Source organism: Phyllobates terribilis, unplaced genomic scaffold (genome assembly GCF_046119375.1).
Source record: "Phyllobates terribilis strain yellow unplaced genomic scaffold, ASM4611937v1 Scaffold_4__5_contigs__length_816908805, whole genome shotgun sequence".
Lineage (NCBI taxonomy): Eukaryota > Metazoa > Chordata > Amphibia > Anura > Dendrobatidae > Phyllobates > Phyllobates terribilis.
This window is the reverse complement of record NW_027362764.1, coordinates 167,799,976-167,825,679: the sequence shown is the minus strand read 5'-3', so window position 1 is coordinate 167,825,679 and position 25,704 is coordinate 167,799,976. Positions and strand designations below refer to the sequence as shown.

The 25,704-nt window shown below is 39.5% G+C and overlaps 1 protein-coding gene across 1 annotated transcript in view; it reads left to right on the top strand.

Moving 5' to 3' along the window:
• Nucleotides 1–16,568, top strand: part of HIBADH (3-hydroxyisobutyrate dehydrogenase) — a 169,650-nt gene extending 153,082 nt beyond the window's left edge. Inside the window, exons 7-8 of the mRNA XM_073676564.1 lie at nt 13,721–13,877; nt 15,977–16,568. Coding sequence (XP_073532665.1) covers nt 13,721–13,877; nt 15,977–16,135 — 316 coding nt within the window. The 3' untranslated portion in view covers nt 16,136–16,568. The remainder of the gene's footprint in view (nt 1–13,720; nt 13,878–15,976) is intronic.
• The last annotated feature ends 9,136 nt before the right edge of the window (nt 16,569–25,704 follow it).

Sequence of the window (25,704 nt, the reverse complement as noted above, 5' to 3'; positions counted from 1 at the left end):
ATGCATGAGTTACAATTTTTTTAAATGTGGTTGTCCAGCAAAGTGCCCTCAATAAGCTGTCTGTCTCGCATTACTTTGTTGTTTTTTTTCTCATAGACAGCTGGTTTGACAAGGCTACCTGATGATCTAGGACCACACTTTTCTCTGTTTTAAAGACAAGTTGTCACTACTTCAGAAAAATTGAGTTAAATACTTTATTAAAATCCCTGTGCTCCCATAATTCTGCAACTCTGTTCTGTTTTGCTATGCGTTACTCTATTTCAGAGATATTCACAGTTTGTTGTTTTTGGAGTGCAGTATGTGAAATCTCTACTTGTAGTTCAACTGGGCGTTTCTTCAGAGTCTTCTCCGGTTGCCTGCACTTTCAATCTTCTCAGGGAGCTGTGATTGGCAACGTCTGAGAGGGAGGAGTGAATGCGCACGCTCCCAGAGAAGACTCTGAAGAAATGGCCAGTTGCTCTCTTCAAGCAGATATTTCACATACTGCACTCCAAAAGCAACAAATGTGAATATCTTTTCTATGGAGTAACGCAGTGCAAAAAAGAAAAATGTGGTAAAATCGAGGGACTTCAGGGATTATTACAGGGTATTTTTGGGGGCATGTAAAAGATCCTCTTTAATATTTAGTTCTTTGTCATAAAAATAAGTGTTTGCCCCTTCCTGATTTCTTATTCTTCTGCATGTTTGTCACACTTAAATGACAAAGTGAAGTAGACAAAAAGATCCTCAAAAGCTAAACATCATGCTATGATCCAAAGAATTTCAGGAACAAATAAGAGACCAAGTAATTGAGATCTATCAGTCTGGAAAAGGTTGTAACGCCATTTCTAAAGCTTTGGGACTCCAGTGAACCACAGTGAGAGCCATTATCCACAAGTGGTGAAAACATGGAACAGTGGTGAACCTTCCAAAGAGTGACTGGCCACCAAAATTACCCCAAGAGTGCAGCGATGACTCGTCGGAGAGGGTCACAAAAGACCCCACAACAACGTCCCAAAAAACTGCAGGCCTCACTTGCCTCAGTTAAGGTCAGAGTTCATGACTCCACAATAAGAAAGAGACTGGTCAAAAATGGGATGCATAAAGAACATAAAGGCTTGTCTCACCTTTGCCAGAAACATATTGATGTGCGCCAAGCCTTTTGGGAGAATACTCTGTGGAGTGACGAGACAAAAATTTAACTTTTTGGAAGGTGTATGTCCCATTACATCTGGCTTAGAAGTAATACAGCATTTCAGAAAAGGATCATCATATAAACCAGGGGTCCTCAAACTACGGCCCGCGGGCCACATGCGGCCCGCGGAGGACTTTTATCCTGCCTGCTGGGCTGTGGGCAGAGGAGAGCGGTGTCAGCGCCCGCCCTTCCCCCCGCTTTCTCAGAGCCCCCGCAGCCCGGTACTTACCTCTCCCCGTGCCTTCGCAGATCCGCTGTCTTCCTGGTGCGCGCTCCCTGTGACGTCTCAGGTCAGAGGGTGCGGTGACGTCTTTACACCGCGCCCTCCCGAGTGCCGTCACAGGGAGCGCAGAGAGGGACAACGCCGGAGACGCTGGAGTCCGGACCTGAGCAGTGGCAGCAGGCAAGGAGGGAGGTGAGTATTGGATTTTTTTTTTTTTAATGTATGGAGGCATGGGACATAATATTAGGGGTGACATCCTGCATGTGGCATTATATGGGGGGGGGTGACATCCTGAATGGGGCATTATATGGGGGGAGTGATATCCTGCATGTGTCATTATATGGGGGGTGACATCCTGAATGGGGCATTATATGGGGGGGTGACATCCTGAATGGGGCATTATAAAGACAGGGGAGTGATATCTTGCACGGGGCATTATATGGTGGGAGAAAGGGAAATCCTGCATGGGGCATAATAAGGGGGGAACAGCCTGCATAGGGCATTATAAGGGGGAAACAGCCTGCCTATTGAGGACCTATGCTGCCTATTGGGGACATTTACTTGCCTATTGGGGATATTTACCTGCCTATTGGGGACCTATGCTGCCTATTTGGGACATTTACCTGCCTATTTGGGACATTTACCTGCCTATTTGGGACATTTTACCTGCCTATTGAGGACCTATGCTGCCTATTGGGGATATTTACCTGCCTATTGGGGACATTTACCTGCCTATTGAGGACCTATGCTGCCTATTGGGTACAGTTACCTACCTATTGAAATACCGGTTGATTTAACTTTACTTGTTCTTCATTTTAAATATTGTATTTGTTCCTGTATTGTTTTTTTTTTTACTACAACATAAGATATGTGCAGTGTGCATAGGAATTTGTTCATAGTTTTTTTTTAAAAACTATATTCCGGCCCTCCAATGGTCTGAGGGACCGTGAACTGGCCCCCTGTTTAAAAAGTTTGAGGACCCCTGATATAAACAGTAAAATATGGTGGTGGTAGTGTGATGGTCTGGGGCTGTTTGCTGCTTCAGGACCTGGAAGGCTTGCTGTGGTTAATGGAACCATGAATTCTGCTGTCTACAAAAAAAAAATCCTTAAGGAGAATGACAGGTTATGCAGCAGGACAATGACCCAAAACTCACCAGCAAGTCCACCTCTGAATGGCTTAAGAAAAACAAAATTAAGACTTTGGAGTGGCCTAGTAAATGTCCTGACCTTAATCCGATTTAGATTCCGTGGCTTGACATTAAAAAGGCGGTTCATGCTCAGAAACTCTCCAGTGTGGCTGAATTACACCAATTTTGCAAAGATGAGTGGCCAAAATTCCTCCAGAGCGTTGTGAAAGACTCATTGCCAGTTATCGCAAGCGCTTGATTGGAGTTGTTGCTGCTAAGGGTGGCCCAACCGTTTATTAGGTTTAGAGAGCAATCACTTTTTCACACAGGGCCCTGTAGGTTTGGATTTCTTTTTCCCTTAATAGTAAAAACCTTCATTTAAAAACTGCATTTTGTGTTTACTTGTGTTACCTTATTTAATATTTAAATTTGTTTTGTGATCTGATACATTAAGCGTGACAAACATGCAAAAAAATAAGAAATCAGGAAGAAGGCAAACAATTTTTCACATCACTGTATGTTTAACTCAAAGACATTGTGTTTGAGAAGTCGCATGTAATCAGTCTGTCTGACTAGTCTCCTGTGTTGCTCAGTCTCCGGCAGCTCGTAAAAGTATGTTTTTTTTCTCTGAAACGCTGCAGCGTTTCATTGTCACACATACCTGGCTGAGATCATGCAGCCAGTGTCTGATGCATGCTGTCCATGGATCAGGCAGCATGTATCCGCTGTCACGTTCTCTTCAATTTCAGTCTGTGTGGATAATTCAATTGCAGAGTACAATACAGCTTCCCCCAACCATAACCTATAATTTGGTCCAGTAGAATTTGACTTTAATGATTTTTCTAACATGATCTTGCGACCAGAAATATTTTTTGTTGTATAGCCCTTATTGCCGTTGACACTGCAATTTCAGAATATATAGTATGAATACTGCTTTTATCCACGTCGATGTACTTTTTCTTCTATTGTGATTCTATCAAACCCACAAACAATATTAAAATCAAAGCGTGAAAAAGAAAATAAGCTTTAACACTTTAAAGCCCTTTGACTCTTCCATTTTTTCCTCATTGAAATTGTGACAAGCGATTCCGTGTTTTATTTCATATTTTGTAACAATAATGGCTTTCTTTTATGTTATTTTTATTACTGCGGGGAGAATGTTCCCAATTGTAAACAGTAGCGCTCACACAGCAAAGCCATTGGCAGCCTATTATGGGGACTGACAGACTGTCATTATTTTGATAGCTTCAGCAGTATATCTCTCGAACAGCAATGGGCCTCTTATGCAGAAAGTATCATATGTTCCCAGCCAATTTACAGGGGAACAGCAATAACATTTTATCATGGTTGAGAGCCCAGTAGCTGCTTCCTATTAAACTTGCCCTTTCAGATACCTGTCTCGGATTAATTTGTTGATTTCAAATGGAAACTCAGTCTTCTCCAATGAAGCATGACTTTCTAGGAAAGACTCGTACTGAATGACAATTATATTCCAGCCGGCTTTAGACCATTACATGCTTTGGTCTTAGAGGAAGACAGAGGACTTCAGTAACTGATTTTAATACCATGTCTAATTTTCACTGTCAGTTATGTGGAAACCAGTAGGAAGAATACAGAAAAAGATGAAATGCAAAATGCTTCCTGCTTGCTCTTTTAATGGTACACTTGCTTTCAAAAAAGGGCTTAACACCGTACAGGTTTTCAGAAGAAAATAATCATTTAGGGGGGGGAATATGTCATACTGTGAGTATAAGCTGACGTGCTTTATCGGAGTCTTCCCAGTGGCTATCCAGTAAATTTTTAGCTCGGTAATTAATTGTTAAAACTGTCGAGAATTTTGTTTTAGTTTTTTTTTTTTTTTACCCCGCCAGAATAATGTCTTTCAGCGCTACCAATTTATTTTTCTTGTGGTATTTATTTGATGTTGATGAAGCTGTGCTGGTATCGCAGGATCTTCAGATGTAATAGGTTCTCTGGCTGACAGCAAGAAAATTAAAATAAACTGATCCTTAGGCTTGTTAAGTTGGAAGTGCACCAAATGTCAATGGATAAGGAAATTTAGAGGCGGCAGGAATGGCTTCGTCATTATGCTCTACCCAATGTTTCTTGCCATAAAGAATGAAACAAGATGTGACTGAATAATGAGTATGTTCTTTATACTTTATTTGCAGACTTTTTGGCAAATGTGGCACTACGATGCATCTCTTCTTTATTTTCCCATTTGAGAAAAGTAAAGTAGTATCTCCTTTGCCAATATAATAAAATATTTTTACTTGAGAGGTAGTAATTGTGGAGTTAAAGAGTATTTATCACTAAGAAACATTGTATGTATTTATTATGCTTTGCTTTAGCGCCATCAAATTCCACAGCGCTTTACAGACATTAGATTGTGAGCCCCAATGGGGACAGTGATGATAAATTCCCTACCAGTATGTTTTTGCATGGGTTTCCTTGGAGTACTCCAGTTTCCTCCCACACTCCAAACATGGGGAGAACATACAAACTCCTTGCAGAAATTGTCCTAGTTGGGATTTGAACTCAGGACCCCAGTGCTAACCACTGAGCCACCATGCTGCCCCTAGAGATCTTAGTTTCATTGCAAGTTACAATTTTTAGCTAACGACTTCTTCAGATGTTTATATATTGTTTTGGAAAGTTTTATAATAACTAACATGGTGGACTTTTCACACTGCAAATTAGGCATTAGACAGTAATATGGAAGAGGTAGATGTATTGCCATATAAATAAGCAGATTTGTCATTTAGATGTCTGAAAGAGTTTTATGGCAACTTCAGTGGTATCATTAATGGTGGTGTTGGTGGTTGTTCTGATAAACTAATCTGAGAAGCGGAAAGATAGTTTTCTTTTTTTATTAACTAGGACGCGTAAAACACCCTAAATGAACTGTAGCTTTTTATGCATAATCCTGAAAGAAACAGTGTGGAGAAATTTTGCAGAGAACACAAGGATTAATCTCCCCCTGATCTTTTGTTGGAGCCTAGTGACTGGCTAAGGGGAGAAATTTAACAATTGTTTTATCTACTGCAGAGTTAGGAAGCTCCTGCTACAGCCAGTTGTCTTAAAGCCAGATGCAAGACCATGAGGAGTAGGTGGGGCATGGCTGTGGCACTGGGATACACGCATTAGATTTATTGATAGATTTAACAGGAATGAAAATGGGATCCATACATATATTTTCGGTGACATTTTCAGGGCTTGGTGTTTTTTAAAATGGGTTGTCTCATCAGACAGGTACATATTGTTAGAAAATGTCATCTGTGTTCTTTCAGACATAGACTAACTACTGTAACACCACCAATTGCGATGAAAAAGCCTAGCAGATTTGACTAGAGACTTTCTTAGTACTAATGCCACTTTATTCTAATAATTGATGAGGGACAGAGCAGTCTGACCCATGTCAGCTGAACATTGTACATAAAGCCAGCATATACAATCATGGCCGACAGTTTTGGCATCCTTGAAATTGTTCCAGAAAATGACGTTTTTCTCCCAGAAAATTAATGCAATTACACATGTTTTGTTTGTATTGGACCAACACAAAAAAACTGAGGGAAAAAAAGGCAAATTAAACATAATTTTACACACAACCCCGAAAATCGGCCAGACGAAATTGTTGGCACCTTCAACATATTTGGTTGCACATCCTTTTAGAATAAATAACTGCAATCAATCTTTTCCTATAACCATCAACAAGCTTCTTACACCTCTCAACTGGAATTTTGGACCACTCTTCTTTTACAACCTGCTCCAGGTCTCATATTTGAAGGCACCTTCTCCCAACAGCAATTTTAAGATCTCTCCACAGGTGTTCAATGGGATTTAGATCCAGACTCATTGCTGGCCATTTCAGAACTCTCCAACACTTTGTTTCCATCCATTTCTGGGTGATTCTTGAAGTAATTGGGGTCATTGTTCTGGTGAAAGACCCATGACCTGGGAAGCAAACCCAACTTTATGACACTAGGCACTACATTGTGACCCAAAATCCTTTTCGTAATCTTCAGATTTCATGATGCCTTGCACACAGTCAAGACAACCAGTGGCAGAAAAACAACCCCAAAATATCTTTGACCCGCCACCATATTTGACTGTAGGCACTGTGGTCTTTTATTTGTAGGCCTCTTTCCATTTTCGGTAAACAGTAGAATGATGTGCTTTATCAAAAAACGCTATCTTTGTTTCATCTGTCCACAAGACGTTCTCACCAAAAGGATTTTGGCATACTCGCGTACAGTTTGGCAAACTGCAGTTTAGTTTTTTTATGTCGGTGTCAGCAGTGGGGTCCTCCTGGGTCTCCTGTCTTTAGCGTTTCATTTCATTCAAATGTCGATGGATAGTTCTCGCTGACACTGATGCACCCTGAGCCTGCAGGACAGCTTGAATTTCTTTGGAACTTGATTGGGGCTGCTTATCCACCATCTGGACTATCCTGCGTTGTAACCTTTCATAATTTTTTTTTCTGCCGTCCACATCCAGGGAGATTACCTACAGTGCCATGGTTTGTAAGCTTCTTGATTGTGTTGCACACCATGGACAAAGGAACATCAAGTTCTTTGCAGATGGACTTATAACCTTGAGATTGTTGATATTTTTCAACAATTTTGGTAGTCAAGTCCTCAGACCGTTCTCTTCTCTTTCTGTTCTCCATGGTTAGTGCGGCACACACAGACACATAATGCAAAGATTGAGTCAACTTCTTCCCTTTTCATCTGGTTTCAGGTGTGATTTTCATATTACCCACACCTGTTACTTGACACAGGTGTGTTTGTTTCAAACATCGTTCAAAGTCTTTTACCTACAATTTTGTCCCGCTCATTTTAGGGGTTTTGATAGGATGTCCTTTTTTTTCTTTCTTTTTTTTTGTGTTGTTCCAATACACACAAACGAAATAAGCATGCGTAATTGCAATAATAATCTGGAAGAAATACTTTATTTATTTTACTCACTTTTATATAGCGTCATTAATTCCACAGTGCTTTACAGACATTATCGGCACTGTCCCCATTGGGGCTCACAGTCTAAATTCCCTATCAGTATGTCTTTGGAGTGTAGGAGGAAACCGGAGAACCCGGAGGAAACCCACGCAAACACGGGGAGAACATACAAACTCCTTGCAGATGTGGGATTTGAACCCAGGACCCCAGCGCTGCAAGGCTGCGGTGCTAACCACTGAGCCACCGAACTGCCCTACTTCATTTTCTGGAGCAATTTCAAAGGTGCCAACCGTTTTTATCAAGAAAATGAAGACACACGTATGTCAGGCATGATATTATCTGTCATATTAGAACAAATATATAAAGTGTCCGAGAGGCATTAATATCAACATTTATCACCAGGTTAAGTTTGGTATGAAAAAATTCCAGCTTGAGTGTCTCTAATTAGCAGCCAGCTATTATCTGGAATGCACTATACATGGTTCTTTAAATATTTTGTGATGCTTTTGACACCCAGCTAGTGGTGACATTTATGAATTTTTCCAGCATAGACTTAGCAGTCAATATGGTTTAGTTGTATTGATCTCGATCCCCTATTAGCCACATGCTTAGCCATTCACCACATAGAAGCTTATTTATAATTGTTGGATGGATGTATTTGCAGGGATGATGCCACATTTGTTTTTTTGACAGCTTCGAATGAAATACCTGTCTCTGGCTTTAATAAAGAAATGAAAATGGGAGCGTTATTTAGTCTTTTTTCAGGAAACTATGCTTTGTGTAAGAAAAATAAATTTGGTGAGTCCCAAGAATAATTAAAATCCTCAATTTATTAGAAAAAAATTAAAAGATCATACAGGTTGGGGATACATCTCAATGCGTTTCTGGCAGAAGCCCTTATTCTCTGAGAATAAGACTACCTCTTGAAGCTCATCAATAGAATGCCAAGAGTGTGCAAAGCAGTCATCAAAGCAAAAGGTGGCTACTTTGAAGAGCCTAGAATATAAGACATATTTTCAGTTGTTTCACACTTTTTAATTTATTTCAGTTCTTCAATACAAAAAGTAAAACTCATATATTATATAGAGTCATTACAAACAAGTGATCTATTTCAAGTGTTTAATTCTGTTAATGTTGATGATTATGGCTCACAGCCAATGAAAACACAAAAGTCATTATCTCAGTAAATTAGAATACTTGATAACAACTTGAAAATTGTTTTTAAAATCCGAAATGTTGGCCTACTGAAATGTATGTTCAGTAAATGCACTCAATACTTGGTCGGGGCTTCTTTTGCATCAATGCGGCGTGGCATGGAGGCGATCAGCCTCTGGCACTGCTGAGGTGTTATGGAAGCCCAGGTTGCTTTGATAGCAGCCTTCAGCTCGTCTGCATTGTTGGGTCTGGTGTCTCTCATCTTCCTCTTGCCAATACCCCATAGATTCTCTATGGGGTTAAGGTCAGGCGAGTTTGCTGGCCAATCAAGCACAGTGATACTGTTGTTTTTAAACCAGGTATTGGTACTTTTGGCAGTGTGGACAGGTACCAAGTCCTGCTGGAGAATGAAATTTCCATCTCCAAAAAGCTTGTCGGCAGAGGGAAGCATGAAGTGCTCTTAAATTTCCTGGTAGACGGCTGCGTTGACTTTGGTCTTGACAAAACACAGTGGACCTACACCAGCAGATTACATGGCTCCCCAAACCATCACTGATTGTGGAAACTTCACACTAGACCTCAAGCAGCTTGGATTGTGTGCCTCTCCACTCTTCCTCCAGACTCTGGGACCTTGATTTCCAAATGAAAATTGGAACTCTGGGACCTTGTGGAATGTGTCAGTGACTGCCTTCTGGACATCTGTCAAGTCAGCAGTCTTCCCCATGATTGTGGAGCCTACTGAAACAGACAAAGGGACCTTTTTAAATGCCCAGGAAGCCTTTGCAGGTGTTTTTGTTAATTATTTTAATTTACTGAGATAATGACTTTTGTGTTTCCATTGGCTGTAAGCCATAATCCTCAACACTAACAGAAATAAACACTTGAAATAGATCACTCTGTAATGACTCTAATATATGAGTTTCACTTTTTGTATTGAAGAAATGAAATAAATTAACTTTTTGATGATATTCTAATTTTAGTGAGATGCACCTGTAGTTGAAATTGTGATGCCGGTTGGGGGACCCATATGACGATGTGGGTCAGGGTTTCACATATGTGGTCTACAGAGATGAGCAGGAGAGAAGCTAGAGGAAGAAAGAATCAGACAAACAAAAAGTTGTTTCTAGTCAATAGAGCTTAGAGAGGAAACATTTCAAATAATTTAGGCTATAAGTCATATAATTAGAAATAGCGTTATTCATGATGTACGCATATGACAAGTTATTCTGAAAGGGCAGTAAAAAATTTTAAGTTTATGACAGTTTCTTGACTTTACTGGACTCCAATGGAAAACCGTATTGGAGCCCTCAAACTACCATGTGCTATTTATGATACTAGTATCCTGTGTGGTTGAGGACCCTTTGGGGCACGCTAGGCTCCAGAGCACAGGTGGAAACTTTACCTCTGCACCCCTATAATTATGCCCCTGGTTCACATGATGTTAGGTTTTCATGTTTATGGTTCATCCTGCTGACCTCTGTGACTTCCAGACCTTCAATTTTGGTACCAAAATTTCCTAAATGATCTTATTTGCTTTAGCAGAGGATAATGTCTGGAAGGTAATTTCTTGGCTGCAATGGACATGATTTTATGACATAATCCTAGAGGTAGAACAAATGATGTTTCTGCATGGCCAAGCTTTGTTTTATTAGGATCAGTAACCTTATCAGCAGTTGACCCAGAACTCTAGTGCACGTCTGCAAATAGAAGGAGACCATATGTCACATCTCCATGTAAACTGCTTCCCGGCCAGCACAGTTTAATGAAGATTTAATAATGAGCATATGAAAAAAGTGTACAAGGAGACTGCTATCTGGATAGGATCTTGTTAACTGGCAGTTTTACTTTACCATTAGTGTACTTTTCCAGCTCTGTTTCTGTGTGTATGGGAAGTGCTTACATTTTATTCTTGGAAGTATTTTTTTTCCATTTCCAGTCTGTGATTTAACACTACTATGGTATGTATTTTACTAATTAATTGGAAATGGACAGCACATACAATAAAATGCCTGTATGTCTTATGCATTATTTATGGTGATATACACAAAAATATTATATCTTTACTATTCACATAAATACCAAATGCTGGACATTTTCGATTCTCAAAACGAAGATTGGTGCAGTTTATGTGGAAAAAAAAGGAAATTTCTCAACATTTTACTTTGGATTCTTTTTCAGGTTAAAACTTTGTTACTTGGGAAAACTTTATTTCCCGGGTTTAAACGTTGCTGATACCATTTTTTCTATTCAATGGGCACCGTCGTTTCAATAAGCTTTACATAAATCAATAGTACAGGTGAATATAAGAAACTTTTATAATCTAGAATATCCAACCAATAAGATTTTCTTCACTTATAAACTACTTCTTCCCCTTCACATGAACTCATCGTCTACTTGGGAAAAAAAACTTCTCAAATCCGTCTTGGTCACTGATGTTTTAGGTTATACCTCTTTTTATACTCTATGGGGAGGGGAGAGGAGGAGCGAGGAACACACTGCACAGTGAGACACACGCAGACGCAGACAGATTTTGAACTGTAGCTTCAAGCAACCATTTACTTCTCTCCAGTGATGGATTCACAGCCACAGAGCTCAATACTTTTGTATGATCTGTTCCATGCTTATGTTTCCATCTGTGATAGAGAAAGAGAGACACTGAGTCCTGCTCTCTTTTTCTCTGTCTTTTGTATAGGAGACATCCTAGCATAGAGTTTACACTCACCAGCTCAGAGACAACTGAAACTCCGATATAGAGCCCGTAGAGGGGAAAAATGGTGGAAAATGCAGAATACAGTGGGTACGGAAAGTATTCAGACCCCTTTAAATTTTTCACTCTTTGTTTCATTGCAGCCATTTGGTAAATTCTAAAAAGTTCATTTTTTCTCCCATTATAGTACACTCTGCTCCCCATCTTGACTGGAAAAAAACAGAAATGTAGAAATTTTTGCAAATTTATTAAAGAAAAACTGAAATGTCACATGTTCATAAGTATTCAGACCCTTTGCTCAGACATTCATATTTAAGTCACATGCTGTCCATTTCCTTGTGATCCTCCTTGGGATGGTTCTACTCCTTCATTGGAGTCCAATTGTGTTTAATTAAACTGATAGGACTTGATTTGGAAAGGCACACACCTGTCTATATAAGACCTCACAGCTAACAGTGCATGTCAGACCAAAGGAAAATCATGAGCTCAAAGGAACTGCCCAAGGAGCTCAGACAGAATTGTGGCAAGGTACAGATCTGGCCAAGGTTACAAAAGAATTTCTGCATTACTCAAGGTCCCTAAAAGCACAGTGGCCTCCATAATATTTTAAATGGAAGAAGTTTGGGACCACCAGAAGTCTTCCTAGACCTGGCCGTTCAGCCAAACTGAGTAATCGTGGGAGAAGAGCCTTTGTGAGAGAGGTAAAGAAGAACCCCAAGATCACTGTGGCTGCGCTCCAGAGATGCAGTAGGGAGATAGGAGAAAGTTCCACAAAAGTCAACTATCACTGCAGCTCTCCACAAGTCGGGCCTTTATGGTAGAGTGGCCCGACGGAAGCCTCTCCTCAGTGCAAGACATATGAAAGCCCACAGGTTGCTCAAAAACACATGAAGGACTCCCAGACTATGAGAAATAAGATTCTCTGGTCTGATGAGACGAAGATAGAACTTCTTGGTGATAATTCTAAGCGGTATGTGTGGAGAAAACCAGGCACTGCTAATCACCTGCCCAATACAATCCCAACAGTGAAACATGGTGGTGGCAGCATCATGCTATAGGGGTGTTTTTCAGCTGCAGGGACAGGACGACTGGTTGCAATTGAAGGAAACTTGAATGCGGCCAAGTACAGAGATATCCTGGATGAAAACCTCTTCCAGAGTGCTCTGGACCTCAGACTTTGCCAAAGGTTCACCTTCCAACAAGACAATGACCCTAAGCACACAGCTAAAATAACAAAGGAGTGGCTTCAGAACAACTCTGTTAACATTCTTGACTGGCCCAGCCAGAACCCTGACCTTAACCCAATTGAGCATCTCTGGAGAGACCTGAAAATGGCTGTCCACCAACGTTCACCATCCAACCTGATGGAACTGGAGAGAATCTGCAAGGAAGAATGGCAGAGGATCACTAAATCCAGGTGTGAAAAACTTGTTGCATCATTTCCAAGAAGACTCATGGCTGTACTAGCGCAAAAGGGTGCTTCTACTCAATACTGAGCAAAGGGTCTGAATACTTATGACCATGTGATATTTCAGTTTTTCTTTTTTAATAAATTTGCTAAAATTCTGCATTTGTTTTTCTTTTTTTCAGTCAAGATGGGGTGCAGAGTGTACTTTAATGGGGAAAAAAAATGAACTTTTTAGAATTCACCAAATGGCTTCAATGAAACAGAGTGAAAAATTTAAAGGGGTCTGAATACATTCCATACCCACTGTACAAGTGAAACAATGGTCAGAAATGGTGGAATTTCTCATGTACACTCACATGACAGCCTTTTCTGAAAACTTACCTGAAATGACAAATACACTTTATCTTTATAACTATGTAATGTCTCTGTACAACCTCTGTTTTACAGAATATTAATCCATCACACCTTTGTGTCTTTACTGTACCTCCTTCTGCCTTTCATATCTTAATGGGTGATATAGATTGTTTTTCCATAATCTGACAGTAAAAGATAATTATATGCAAAAAAAAAAAAAAAAAAAAAAGCAGAAAAAAAAATTAAAATATATATATTTTTTAGATGTATTCTATCAAGTGAAGTGTTGTTTTTTTTTTTTTTTTTCCCTTACCTAAATAGAAGTCACTCCTTGACATTTGCTGGGGATATTAACTATATAATGAAACCACTCAGGTCATTGTGTAGCATATGTGCTAAATCTCGAAATAGAAGTTGTAAACAAAGAAGCATAACATGATGATGGATTTATGCCTTTTAATTTATATTGGCTAGTCTATCTTTCATATCAATGCTCTACCATTTTTGGACACCTAATAAAGAGTGAAAAATGACATTAGATTGCTTGTGTGTAAAACAATTCATCCGTGTCTTAATGCATTTGGAAATTAATATGCTTTCCTTGACCCTTTATAGATTAGGGCTTGACCCAAAGCTGTTGGCCAAAATCCTGAACATGAGCTCTGGACGTTGCTGGTCAAGCGATGCCTATAATCCTGTTCCTGGGGTGATGGAAGGCGTTCCCTCGGCCAATAATTACCAGGGTGGATTTGGAACAACTCTTATGGCAAAGGTAGATTATTATGTAAATTGCTGTGATACATTGTGACTGAGTACAAGCTTATTAAATTGACTATACTGGGTTTATTATGTTTAGAGAATAATAAAGTGTTTAATCAATTGAGTGTTTTTGGGTGACCTTTTTATAGAGATGGGTCTCCCGTGAGAGAAGAGGTTATTCTTATGAATTGTACCATCCATCATATTGAATGCGAATTAAACAACATTTTCAGTTCTAGGATGCAAAACTCTCCGATTTTCTTGTAGGTGCATAGGAGGTAATGTTAGAGTGAGTTAGTTATGCTACTGTATGTCTTTTTTGTTTTACTTTCTAATGAGTTAATCATAAGTAGGCTTAATATGTTTAGCATGTGATGTTTTATTTCTAGAAGTTGTCCAATACATGTAGTCATATATACATTGTGATCCATGGACCCTTCTTTATCGCTATAATTCCAGTGAATGCTGGACAAAGTTCACGTGTAACAAACTTCAAAATATATCCTGTTAATTAAGCTCACGTAGTAAGAAGTACCATATATACTCGAGTATAAGCCGAGGCACCTAATTTTATCACAGAAAATTGGGAAAACTTATTGACTCAAGGAAAATGCAGCAGCTACTGGTAAATTTCCCGATCCTGGTGGATATACTGTTATCATAGGCAGTTTGTACTAAAACCTTTCAATTGTACTCTAATAGTTATTTGACTGGAAAATTACAATGACTGCAATTCATATAGGTAATTTGGGAAAATCTGAGAAAATATTATTTGCATAATAATTTGGAACACAGTGTAGTGTTGTAAGTCTATCGACTGGATATATTATCAAAGGTTAAGTTTCTACCCTTGCTGCAGCAAGTTATAAAACAACAAACTATGCTATAGTCACCTTCCCCTTCCTCCACCTTACAAATGCAAGTCTGTTTTTTCTCCCATTGCTGGCATTGGCTGCGGCTCTGGCATGTTGTTGATAGCGCAGCACCCATTCATGAGCTCCGCGGTTCTGAAGGGGGCGTTCTGTCTACAACAGAAGAGTCACTGAGCTCACTGATTAGGTGTCGCTCTTTCAAAATGACATCAGCGTCGCAGGCCATGTCAGATGACTGGAGCAGTGGTGGTAACTCACAGGTGGACCTGGGGAAGGCGAGTACAGTGCAGTTTGTTTTATAACAAACTGCAGCCAGGTTAGAAAACTAATTCAAAGGGGGCAATCCCTCTATTATTGTTGCACTACTATGGTACCAGTACCTTTTTAGCTAACTTAACAGTATCATATGAGTTTACCAGAGCTGCACAGAGAGCGGTTTAGTAGTATATATTGCACAGTGTGCAGGGCAAGAGTTAATATAGTTGGTGCAAGAATGGAAAGTTGGGTTTTGTTAGGGATATCAGTGATGACCCAATGCCCAACAGTTTTTGTCTGGAATGCTTCTTCTGTATAATTGCACAATATGATATGTATATAAATTGTAAATAAGGAACTGTGAAATGTATCTTCTCAGTGATATGTTTCTTTCTCCACTTATGAGCCACTAGTTTTCCTCACCCTACTTTTTAAACTCATTCACTTTGAAAGACAGCTAAAATCTTGCTCAATACAAGATAGACTTTTCTTACTGAGGAATCAGATTACACACTGTCTACTGAGGTCTATGGAGAGGTGAAGGGGAAGGAGCAGAGTGAGAGAAGCTGAGATCGACACATTTGTGGTGCTGCGGATTTTTTGTATGTTTTTATCCTACCTCAGTTCTGGATTCACTTCTACACTGCTGAGTACTACTGTATAATATCCTCCATACTGCTGTTACTTCTAAACGTGTGAGAGTGACCGGAGAACAAGAATCCTCTTGTCTTTGTCTTATTCAAGGAAGACATTGTAGCAGCTTGTCTCAATTATTAGTTGCATTTGTGGAGTAAACAATATAGGTATATTTTGCCAAGTAGCAATTGGGATATAAAATGCTTTAACTATATACCGCCCTTGTTTTCATACAAAAAAATTTGAAATGTTGTAACATGTTCTTTGCATTTTTTAAGGATGATATTTGATGCAAGCTACTGATTTATGTTGTACACTATCTAACATCGTCTACTTATTTTTATGACAGGATCTGGGTTTAGCCCAAGACTCTGCCACTAACACTAAGAGTCCAACTCCGCTGGGTTCCCTCTCACACCAGGTTTACAGACTAATGTGTGCCAAAGGCTATGCCCAGAAGGACTTCTCCTCCGTCTTCCAGTTTTTACGTGAAGAAGAAAATTTGTGAGCATACTTGTTAAAGATGTACTATTTGGGGGAAACTGATAACGTTTCAGGTATATGACAAAGTATAAGCCTTTAAATGAGAAAACCTTTTGAAGAAGTGATGTCTTGAACACTGCAAACCCGTTGTTGAATACTCTTACTGTCTCAATGGTAAAAGCAATTTTTTTAATTGCTGTAAAGTAAGGTTCCAAAACCTGCCCTAATGTCTACTTACCTGGGGCTTAGTGTTCAGGGCACTGCTGAACCTGGGATCATACTCGAAATCTACTTTTTTATACAATTGTCAACTCATCATGTTCTGTTTAGGAAAAGGAGTGTATGCTTGTGTTCTAACATATGTCTGTTACAGTGTGTTTTATCAGATTCTGCTATTAAGGATTTTTTTTCCCGACAAAAATGATCATGTTTTCCTTTAATAAACAAATAGAACAAAGTGTATATTGTCTTTCATCGCACGCTGCTGCTTAGTTCTGGAACAAAGCAAGATGTTGGAGCAAAAAAGTGTAGTGAGAAGCACAGCTGAAGGCCTGCTCTCTGATACGTTCATAGTAATGAGGACATGATCAGGGCCCAAAATCAAGGGTTAATGGTGTTACCCAATGACATAAACACATGTAATTTCTTTTTAACGAAAATATTTAGTTTAACCCCTTAGCCACCACAGCTAGTTTTGGTCCTTAAGACAGACTTTTTTTTTTTTTTTTGTCACATTCCAGGAGCTATAACTTTTTTTATACATAGTCATATGAGGCCTCATTTTTTTTTGGAGAGGACGACTTGTATTTGTTAGTGGTTAGTGCTGTTGTTTTTTGCTTTCTAAATTTTTCGCTATTCGCTGTGCTGCACAGTGAATAATCAATTTTGTATCTACAGAAAAATAAGTTTTATGGCTTTATTCATTTTTTTTTTTTTTTTTGCATGACACTGTAGTTTTTAATACTACTGTGTTGTGATACATGCAACTTTTTGATCACTTTTTATTACACTTTTTGCGAGGCAAAATGATGAAAAAATCTTTTTTTTCAAACACAATTTAACTTTTGATATAATTGTCATATCTTATTCTGTAGGTCAATACGATCACAACAATATCAAATTTATAGGGTTTTTTTATGTTTTTTGCTACTTTTGCACAAAGACTTTAAATATTTTTTTATTTTTTTCCATATTCTGATGCTCAACTTTATTTTTGTGTACATGAAGTTGTATTGGTACCTATTTCTTACAGGAACTTGTACTATGGGCACATATGACTTTTTTAGCACTGAGTTGGTACCAATTTGGGATACATGCAAATTTTTTTTTTTTGAGGCAAGTTGAACAAAAACAGCAATGTCCATAGCTTTTCATATTTTTTTACGGCATTCAATATGCATAAGAATTGATAAGTTTTATAGTACGGGTCCTTACGAATGCAACAATACGAAATGTGTTTTATTTGAGGAGGGTTGTGAATTTAATTTTTTTAACAAACCACATTTTTATTACTAAACTGGGATTTGAGGTTTTTAATATCTTTTTTTCACACTTGAATATATTTATTGTTTGTTTTTTTTTTTACAATAATTACTTGTCCTACAAAGGGGCTAGAACATGCAATTTGTTTTGGGGATCACATTAATACACTGTACAATGTAGGTTGTACAGTGTATTATCTAACCTACCAGTGTTTGACAGTATGTCAGGCCTGATTGACGGAGGCTTATGGCAGGCACATAAACCATTGTTAGGCCTCCTTCTAGCATATCCAACACTGGCACCCCCATGATCATGCTCTGGGGGTACTGTTTGACAAATGGTGTTTATTTTATCAGTCAAACTTCTTGCTTTGGGCTGTCACTACTGACAGTAGCATCTGATGTCACTTTGACACATGGTAATGTTTTAATACTAGAGGTTAGGACCATCCCAATTTGGGTACACCTTGACACTGGTGGGATGGCTTTTACCTTTTTTTTTTTTTTTTTTAATCAAAACCGGTGTTTACCAAGTACCCCATGTTATATATATGCACTATTGCTTTTACTTACTTGCTTACAGCAGGGTATATGTACATTTTGTTTTGGTCTTGGGTTTTGTTTTCCTGTAGAAAGACCGCTTTCCCATGTGAGGTGTATTACAATTGTAGGAGACTGATGGACTGGTCTGCTCACACGCTCCTCCACCAGCAGTCATTATATGGACTGAAGTGCTGGTTAGTTTGTGAGGGAAGCTGTACTAACCAGAGAAATTATTTATTATTGTAGCGCCATTTATTCCATGTGAAAAGGGATATACGTAATAAAAATCAAGTACAATAATCTTAAGCTATAGAAGTCAGCGACTGGTACAGGAGGAGAGAGGACCCTGCCCGCGAGGGCTCACAGTCTACATGGGATGGGTGAGGATACAGTAGGTGGGTTGGTCGACTCCTTTAAGGTGGATCCCATCTAAGACCAGGTTGTCTTTGATCCTGCGTCACCTAATAAATTGGATTTCTTGTATCCCAGCCAATATCTTATTGTCTTCATAAGACTACAGGACTTGCAAACAAATTAAAGCCATGGGACTGCATGCTGATAGAATAAAAATGTATTGAATTGGGGGCAAATGGGGGTAAAGGATCCACTCTTACTTTTCTGAAGCATTTAAATGAGATATTATAAAACTCTGTTCTGTTCGTATGCATTCTACTGTACATTATTCTAGTGATTTGTAGTGCAGTATTGATGCTAAAAGCTTGCAACAAATACACTGCAAATGAAAATATAGCGATATTATGGGGGTCTTACTTTTAGCCTAATGTTCCCTATGTGGGACCCCATAACTCATGAGACACATAATTTGTAATTAAATAGTTTAAAATTATTATGTTAAGAATCTTCTGACTTATTGTAAATTAATAGAAAAAGAAATGTTGACTCTTCTCCAAATGTTCTGTTACAAATTATTTATTTTAAATCAACACAAATTGCAATAGAGGGTAAACACCATGGAAAGCCTGTTAGAAGTAACTAGCCATGTAGTACTGTTAAAAAAAAAAATATATATATAATATTTTGCTCCTTATAACATGGCTCGTCACGGAATAAATGATTGGAGACCACTTTTTCCCAAAGGGTTTGTTTCTGGTCTAAATACTAAAATAAGTTCAAGCGAAGCAGCTAATTAAAGGCTATTGCCAAGTTACTGTCCACAACAAGCGCACACATCAAACACTGCAGAGTGAAATTAGAAGATAATGTTAGTGCTAAGCACTTAGGTGTAGATAGCTTTTTAACCTTTTTTGTTTATAGATAACTCGGTTGACTTATATGCAGACTAGATAAGAGCTAACTGCAGGAGCCATAAAGATCAGCACAACATACTATATACACTGCAATATTGACAGACCATAGGATCCCGAGATGCAGAGCGATAGGGGGCTAAGGTCAGCAGAACCCCCAACAAAATGGGCCTGGAACAAGCAACATAACTTAGAACCCCAGTTGGGAAATGCTGGACCATAAAAGCAAAACAAAAAAAACAATATCATTGAAAATATTTTTAACAAAGTATTATTGCTGTCCTGTCCGTTTCAGTGCCATTTAATGGTACCTATTGTTAGTAAGTAAAACATGTAACTTAGAGTTTACAGCTGTCACCGTTTTTTCCTTTGCATATCTCTATGTATATTTATTGGGTTATAATAACAAGGAAAAATAGCAGCACAGTCCTGTTGGGGGTGCAATACTGCCACAAGCAACCAGCCAAGAAGCCTCCAAATGTAGAAAAAATAGATTGGTAGCAGCAGTCCAATGGAAATCAGTGAAAAAAGTGGATGTTATTCACACTGAGGCATGCAATGCTTCAGTCCCTCGTTTGAAGCCTTTCTCAAGTATAACACATGATACCTAGTGCACATATTTATGTGCAAGTGAAATAGAACTTGATTGATTAGAAGTAAATATAAATGGTGCAATCCATAGTGATTTGTGTATATACACACACACACACGTGATCTATACATATCATGTGTGTGTATACACAAATCACTGGATTGCACCATTTATATTTACTTCTAATCAATCAAGTTCTAATTGCACTGGCTCTGGGAATATAGTGTTAAAAATGCAAAATAACAAGTGTATAATCCTTCAATAAGTTACTGAATAATATACCACCATAGGTTAAGTACTGTAATACAATCAAGTGAACAGATATGAAAAATAAACGTACACATTAAGAATGCTCACGAAACACCTGAAAGATATAACACGTGTTCTGAGCGTTTGTTAATCACCAGTAAACAGACACCTGAGAAGGTGCAGAGAGAGGGTTGGACATTCAGACATTGTGGCTAATCTGAGGGGAGGGGAGTAATGACTAATAGTCACAGAATAGACCCAGGCCATGGAGTTTCATAGCCCACACCCTTAATGTGCCCCCATCCATCGTTCCTACCGTCCCTACCCATTATCCACACAATTCCTATCCTTATTTATTTTTGTACACTTGCTTTGGTGTCAAGGATGACACCGGAGAGATCACACAATCCCACCACTGCCACCAATTTCTCAAAGAGCGCAGCTAGGGGGGGTCGTCAATGAACCTACCCATGCTGTTATCATTGGAGCGAATAGCTCTCCGCTGCCCCCTATCGTCCGGACAATTTCACGATTGGCCGACAATTAATGGAGGAGGCCACAGGCTGTTGCCATTAATAGGCCTGTTATTGGGAAACTAACAGTGAGCGTATGGTATATACACCTCTGATTCCAACGCATAGAATATGTATATACCCCGTATGGTCACTGCTAACTCCACGACAACTCAAGAAAGGTTATTAGCTGCCACCACCAGTTGTTTTTATAGGCTGACTGGATGCCTGAGAGGTAGCGTATGGCTTTGTGGCGCGGTCTATAGAACAAAAGAAACAGAACTATAGGTAGTGTTTATAAAAAATAAACAAAGAACTTTACAAGGGGGACAAAACAATACAGCATATACAGTTACATAAAATATAATGGATAAAACAAAAGAAACTTACTACGATGCTTACAGAGATGAGGCAGCTAGCGGATGGAAGCAATCCATTTGGAGACATTTGGTTAACTGGATCAAGTCTACAGTGGCGAGCAAAAGGGTAACAATGTTTTGAATGTCTGACTTTCAGGCTCTATATCTCATGTACTACTGCTTCCAATGTGAGACTACCATTATTTACTAGACAATCATCTTGGCTATCTCATACATACATTTGACTTACAGCTTACTGTTTTGCTCTTGATGGAAAAATATTTTTCTTCCTGTATACTACAAAATACAACCTGTTCTCACATTCCCTAATAGCTCAATGTGTTATTAGGTTGATTCCCAAGTGAAAGGTCACTGGTTCGAATCGAGGCGCAGCCATGAAGATTTCCCAAGAAAAGAGAAACCGCATCATCCAGCTCATCAATAGCGGTCTGTCGGCCAAGAAAATTGCCAAACTGCATCATGTGAGCACCATGACAGTGGGAAGAATACAAGATGAAGTCCGTTCATCCATTCAAAAGCCAAGAGGTGAACGTCTAGGCAAAATATTGGAGTCAACAAGTCTGCTCATCACAAGTTTTATCAGTTCTGGCGAGACAAACACGGCAGTGGAAGTGGCTCGTATGCTCCGTAATGGTGAGATCACAGACATCCATGCAAACACCGTGTGACGCACTTTACACAAGTCTGGAATGGTGGCCTGAAGAAAGGTGAGGAAGACTCGATTTCAATATTTTCATAAGAAGCTTTGGCTCGAGATTGCAGAAAAATATGAAAAGTGGACAGCAGAAGAATGGAAACTGATGATTTGGAGCGATGAGGCTTAAGTCAATAGACTAGGCTATGATGGGTGCAAATAGGTCTGAAAGAAATTAAGGAAAAAGGGGCTAATGTATAGAGTAACTGAAGGAACGGTCAAGTTCGGTGGAGGAAGCCTGATGGTATGGGGTTGTTTCACAGCCAAAGGCGTTGGATACGTGACCAGGATTGATGGTGATCTCAATGCTGAGCTATATGAGAGTATTCTACAAGACGAGTTACTTCGTACACTCGAATACTATGGATATAAAAAGGACGACATAGTGTTCCAGCACGACAACCACCCGAATCATATGTTGAGATTGGCAAAGAAATGGTTCAATGAGTGGTTAGCACTGCAACCTTGCTGCGCTGGGGTCCTGGGTTCAAATCCAACCAAGGACCACATCTGCAAGGAGTTTGTATGCTCTCCCCATGTTTGCGTGGGTTTCCTCTAGGTTCTCTGGTTTCCTCCCACACTCCAAACACATACTGATAGGAAATCTAGATTGAGAGCCCCAATGGGGACAGTGATGATAATGTTTGTAAAGCTCTGTGGAATTAATGGCGCTATATAAGTGCGTAAAACAAATAACAGTGAAGTAGAGGTACTGGATTGGCCCCCACAGTCCCCAGACCTCAACCCAATTAAACACTTGTGGGTAGCGCTGAAGAAAAAGCTGTATACATACCCAAGTGAGGCGATCAGTATGCACCATCTTTGGGAACCTTTAGAAGAAACCTGGGATCAGATTTCAGTGGATACATGCTTGAATCTGATCGAGAGCATGCCCAGAAGGATTCAGGCAGTACTGAAAGCCAAAGGTGGATTTACAAAATACTGACAAAACAATAAAGATTAAAATTTAGATTTTTAGGAGCAAAACTGTAACAATGCAGTGACATGACAAGAATCTGCATAACTAATCATAAGCTAAATAGTTGAAAGTCAAATTTATGTATGTGATGGCCAAGATGATTGTCTGTAAAATGATGGTAGTCTCATGTTTGAAGCGGTAGTGGATAGTTAGATATGGAGCCTGAAAGTGTCATCTGTCTCATCAGTGTATCTTTCTTATTTGAACACAAATCATAGCTTGCCTTGACCTTTTATCAGCACCTGAGGTACACCCACACCCCCCCCTTAATGTCCTCACGTGGGCCAGGTTGTGGGTTGTTCTTAGCCCTTCAGGACTTTATGAAATTCCCAACTTATGTGATAACTTCCCTCCAGATGATCGCAGAAGTTCGAGATGGCCACCATATTTTTTATTGGGATTTTACCATTACCCAGAGATCAAACATGACATGGCTGCTGTCAAGAGATTTTCCCATTATCAATTTGTGGCCCATAGACAGGGGTTACAGTTTGGAAAAAATATGCACCTTCTTCCACTATTAGCCCTAAAACTGAAAATGTATGTCCCATCGATATCGGATTTATACAAATTCAAATATTCACCATTTTCTTTTGGTGACTTTGTGCCTGCCAAAGATGTTTTGATGAAGGGAATGCACATTCTGGATGAACAATAGCTATCTCTAACAGGTGTTACGTTTTGAAAGGAATGAAGCGAATATCTAAGAGGCCTTTCCTACCTATTCTATAGTCTTTCACACAAAAGGCATCCTTGTTGGCACTTGGGGTTTAAAAGGACATCCCACATTTTAATTTCCTATATGTTTATGCCCATTGTACAAGTCTATTTCTAAGAGTGTCAACTAGATTGCCAGCTCTTGTCCTACTGAAAAAGAGAGAGCGGAGGAGGGAGGGTTGGTGAATGTCCCCCTCACGAGTGTGGCTTCAGAGATTTTAATATTTTCAATGACATTTGGCAAAACGAATGTGTGTTTAGTCTAGCCAATAAAGCTTCTTGAATTTGACAGAGATAGGCGTGAACCAAGCCTGGAAAAACACCCAGCCATTACATCACTAACTCTGTCATGACTCATCTCAGTAACCTGGTCAGTGCATGCTCATTGGGTAACTGACACAGCAGTAGACCTTTAGGAAAAGGGAAAACTGTCTGTCATAGGTTTACTGCGACAGAGAGGGGCCAGAAGTCAGCAGTGTCTGATTTCATATACTCTTGCACTGTTTAGAAGCACTTCACCATCATATTAAACAGTGCAGCTTTCTGCTAGCAGTGCAGGGGTTAATCTATTCAGTTGAAGGCTCCTTGAGCTTTCCTGCTTTGATGATCTTAGTGGTTCAGCGTTGGCCACTCCCCTCTGCTATATATACTTGCCTCTGGCAATCAGGGATTGCCAGTGTTAGTTCATACTGCCTGGTCTGGACTTGGAGGTGGCGTTTGGAAAGTTGTTCAGAAGACTGCTGCTTGGAGTTTGTGTGTACGTCCTCATCCTCTCCTATTTTTTTTTTCCTTCCCTTTACTTCCCGGTGTTCCACCCTGTTGTTTGTGAGTGCGTTTTTGTATGATTGGCTTTTTCATTGAACCCTGTCTGTCTTCCCTTGTTTGTCAGTTTGGTGTATTCTTATACACTTCTACTCCCCACTTCCTTGGGTGGGGGAGGGGACAGATAAAGTTTGAAATAGGAGCACAGCAAAGCATGTGGCCCCAATATCTACACCATCAGAAGTAATTCGGGAAGCAGGAAGAGACTAGGGTGCCTCCTAGCTTGATGGATAGGGAAGGAGCCCTTAGCCCCGGGATATCATGCTACAGTGCTGTGACACTGTTATAAACTTGCAATAATGCTGTGATAACATTATTACATAAAAGACCATAGAGCCACAAACAATATATAAAAAAGGCATGTACAAAGTAATGTGTATATAAGTAAATTGGATCCAAGTAGTAGAAACTTACAACCACTAAAGTGAAAATAAGTGGTATCCAAGGAATGAATAATTTCTATTGGTGATGAGCGCAAGTGCTCATTACTCGAGTTTGCCTAGGGTGTTCCGGTGACATGTTCGAGTCTGCGAGCCCGCATGTTTCACGGCTGTTAGACAGCCGCAAAACATGCAGGGTTTGCCTGAAATACATGGGCTAACATACATGGGCTGTCTAACCGCAGCGAAACATGTGGGCGCGGGGACTCAAACATGTCACTCGAGCACCCGTAGTACTCTGTGCATACCCGAGCACCCAAACACGAGAAACGAGCACTTGTGCTCATCACTAAATACCGTACAATGTCCCTATGCCAGACATGGGAAAATAGCCAGTAGTGACCAAACCTGGCACACATCTGGAATCCCAACGTGGCAAAGTACTGAAGGATCCACAAATGGTCAACCTCCAAAGTTCCAAGGCGGCACTCCTCACCCAAGAAATAGCAAAAAGCCAAAAACATATGGCGATAAAGGGTGACTTAAAGTAATGTGCATAGCATATACTAAAAAAGAAGCAACATTACCTATACAGAACAATAATACAAATGTATAGAAAGAAAGAAAAAAACAATTCAAGTCCCTAGTTTGTCGCATATCAATGAAGTCCAGGTAGAATTGTATCAATGCTCGGCGTGAAACGGCTGTGGTCTGTGCATAGGGGTATGCCATTTGCTACCACGCTATTACATTTATTTGTCTGGAAATTAAGTCTCTAAATTTTATGAATGGGTGAGTGCCACAATTTATTTTCTTCTTTAATACAATTGGACCATTTGCAGTTTATAGTGTAAAGCGGATATAAAAAATCTACACACTCTTGTTATGTCAAGTCTTTGTCATGCCAAAAAAAATCATACCAAGATGAGTCATTTTAGAACTTTTTCCACCTCTGTCACCCATAATGTGTACAAATCCAT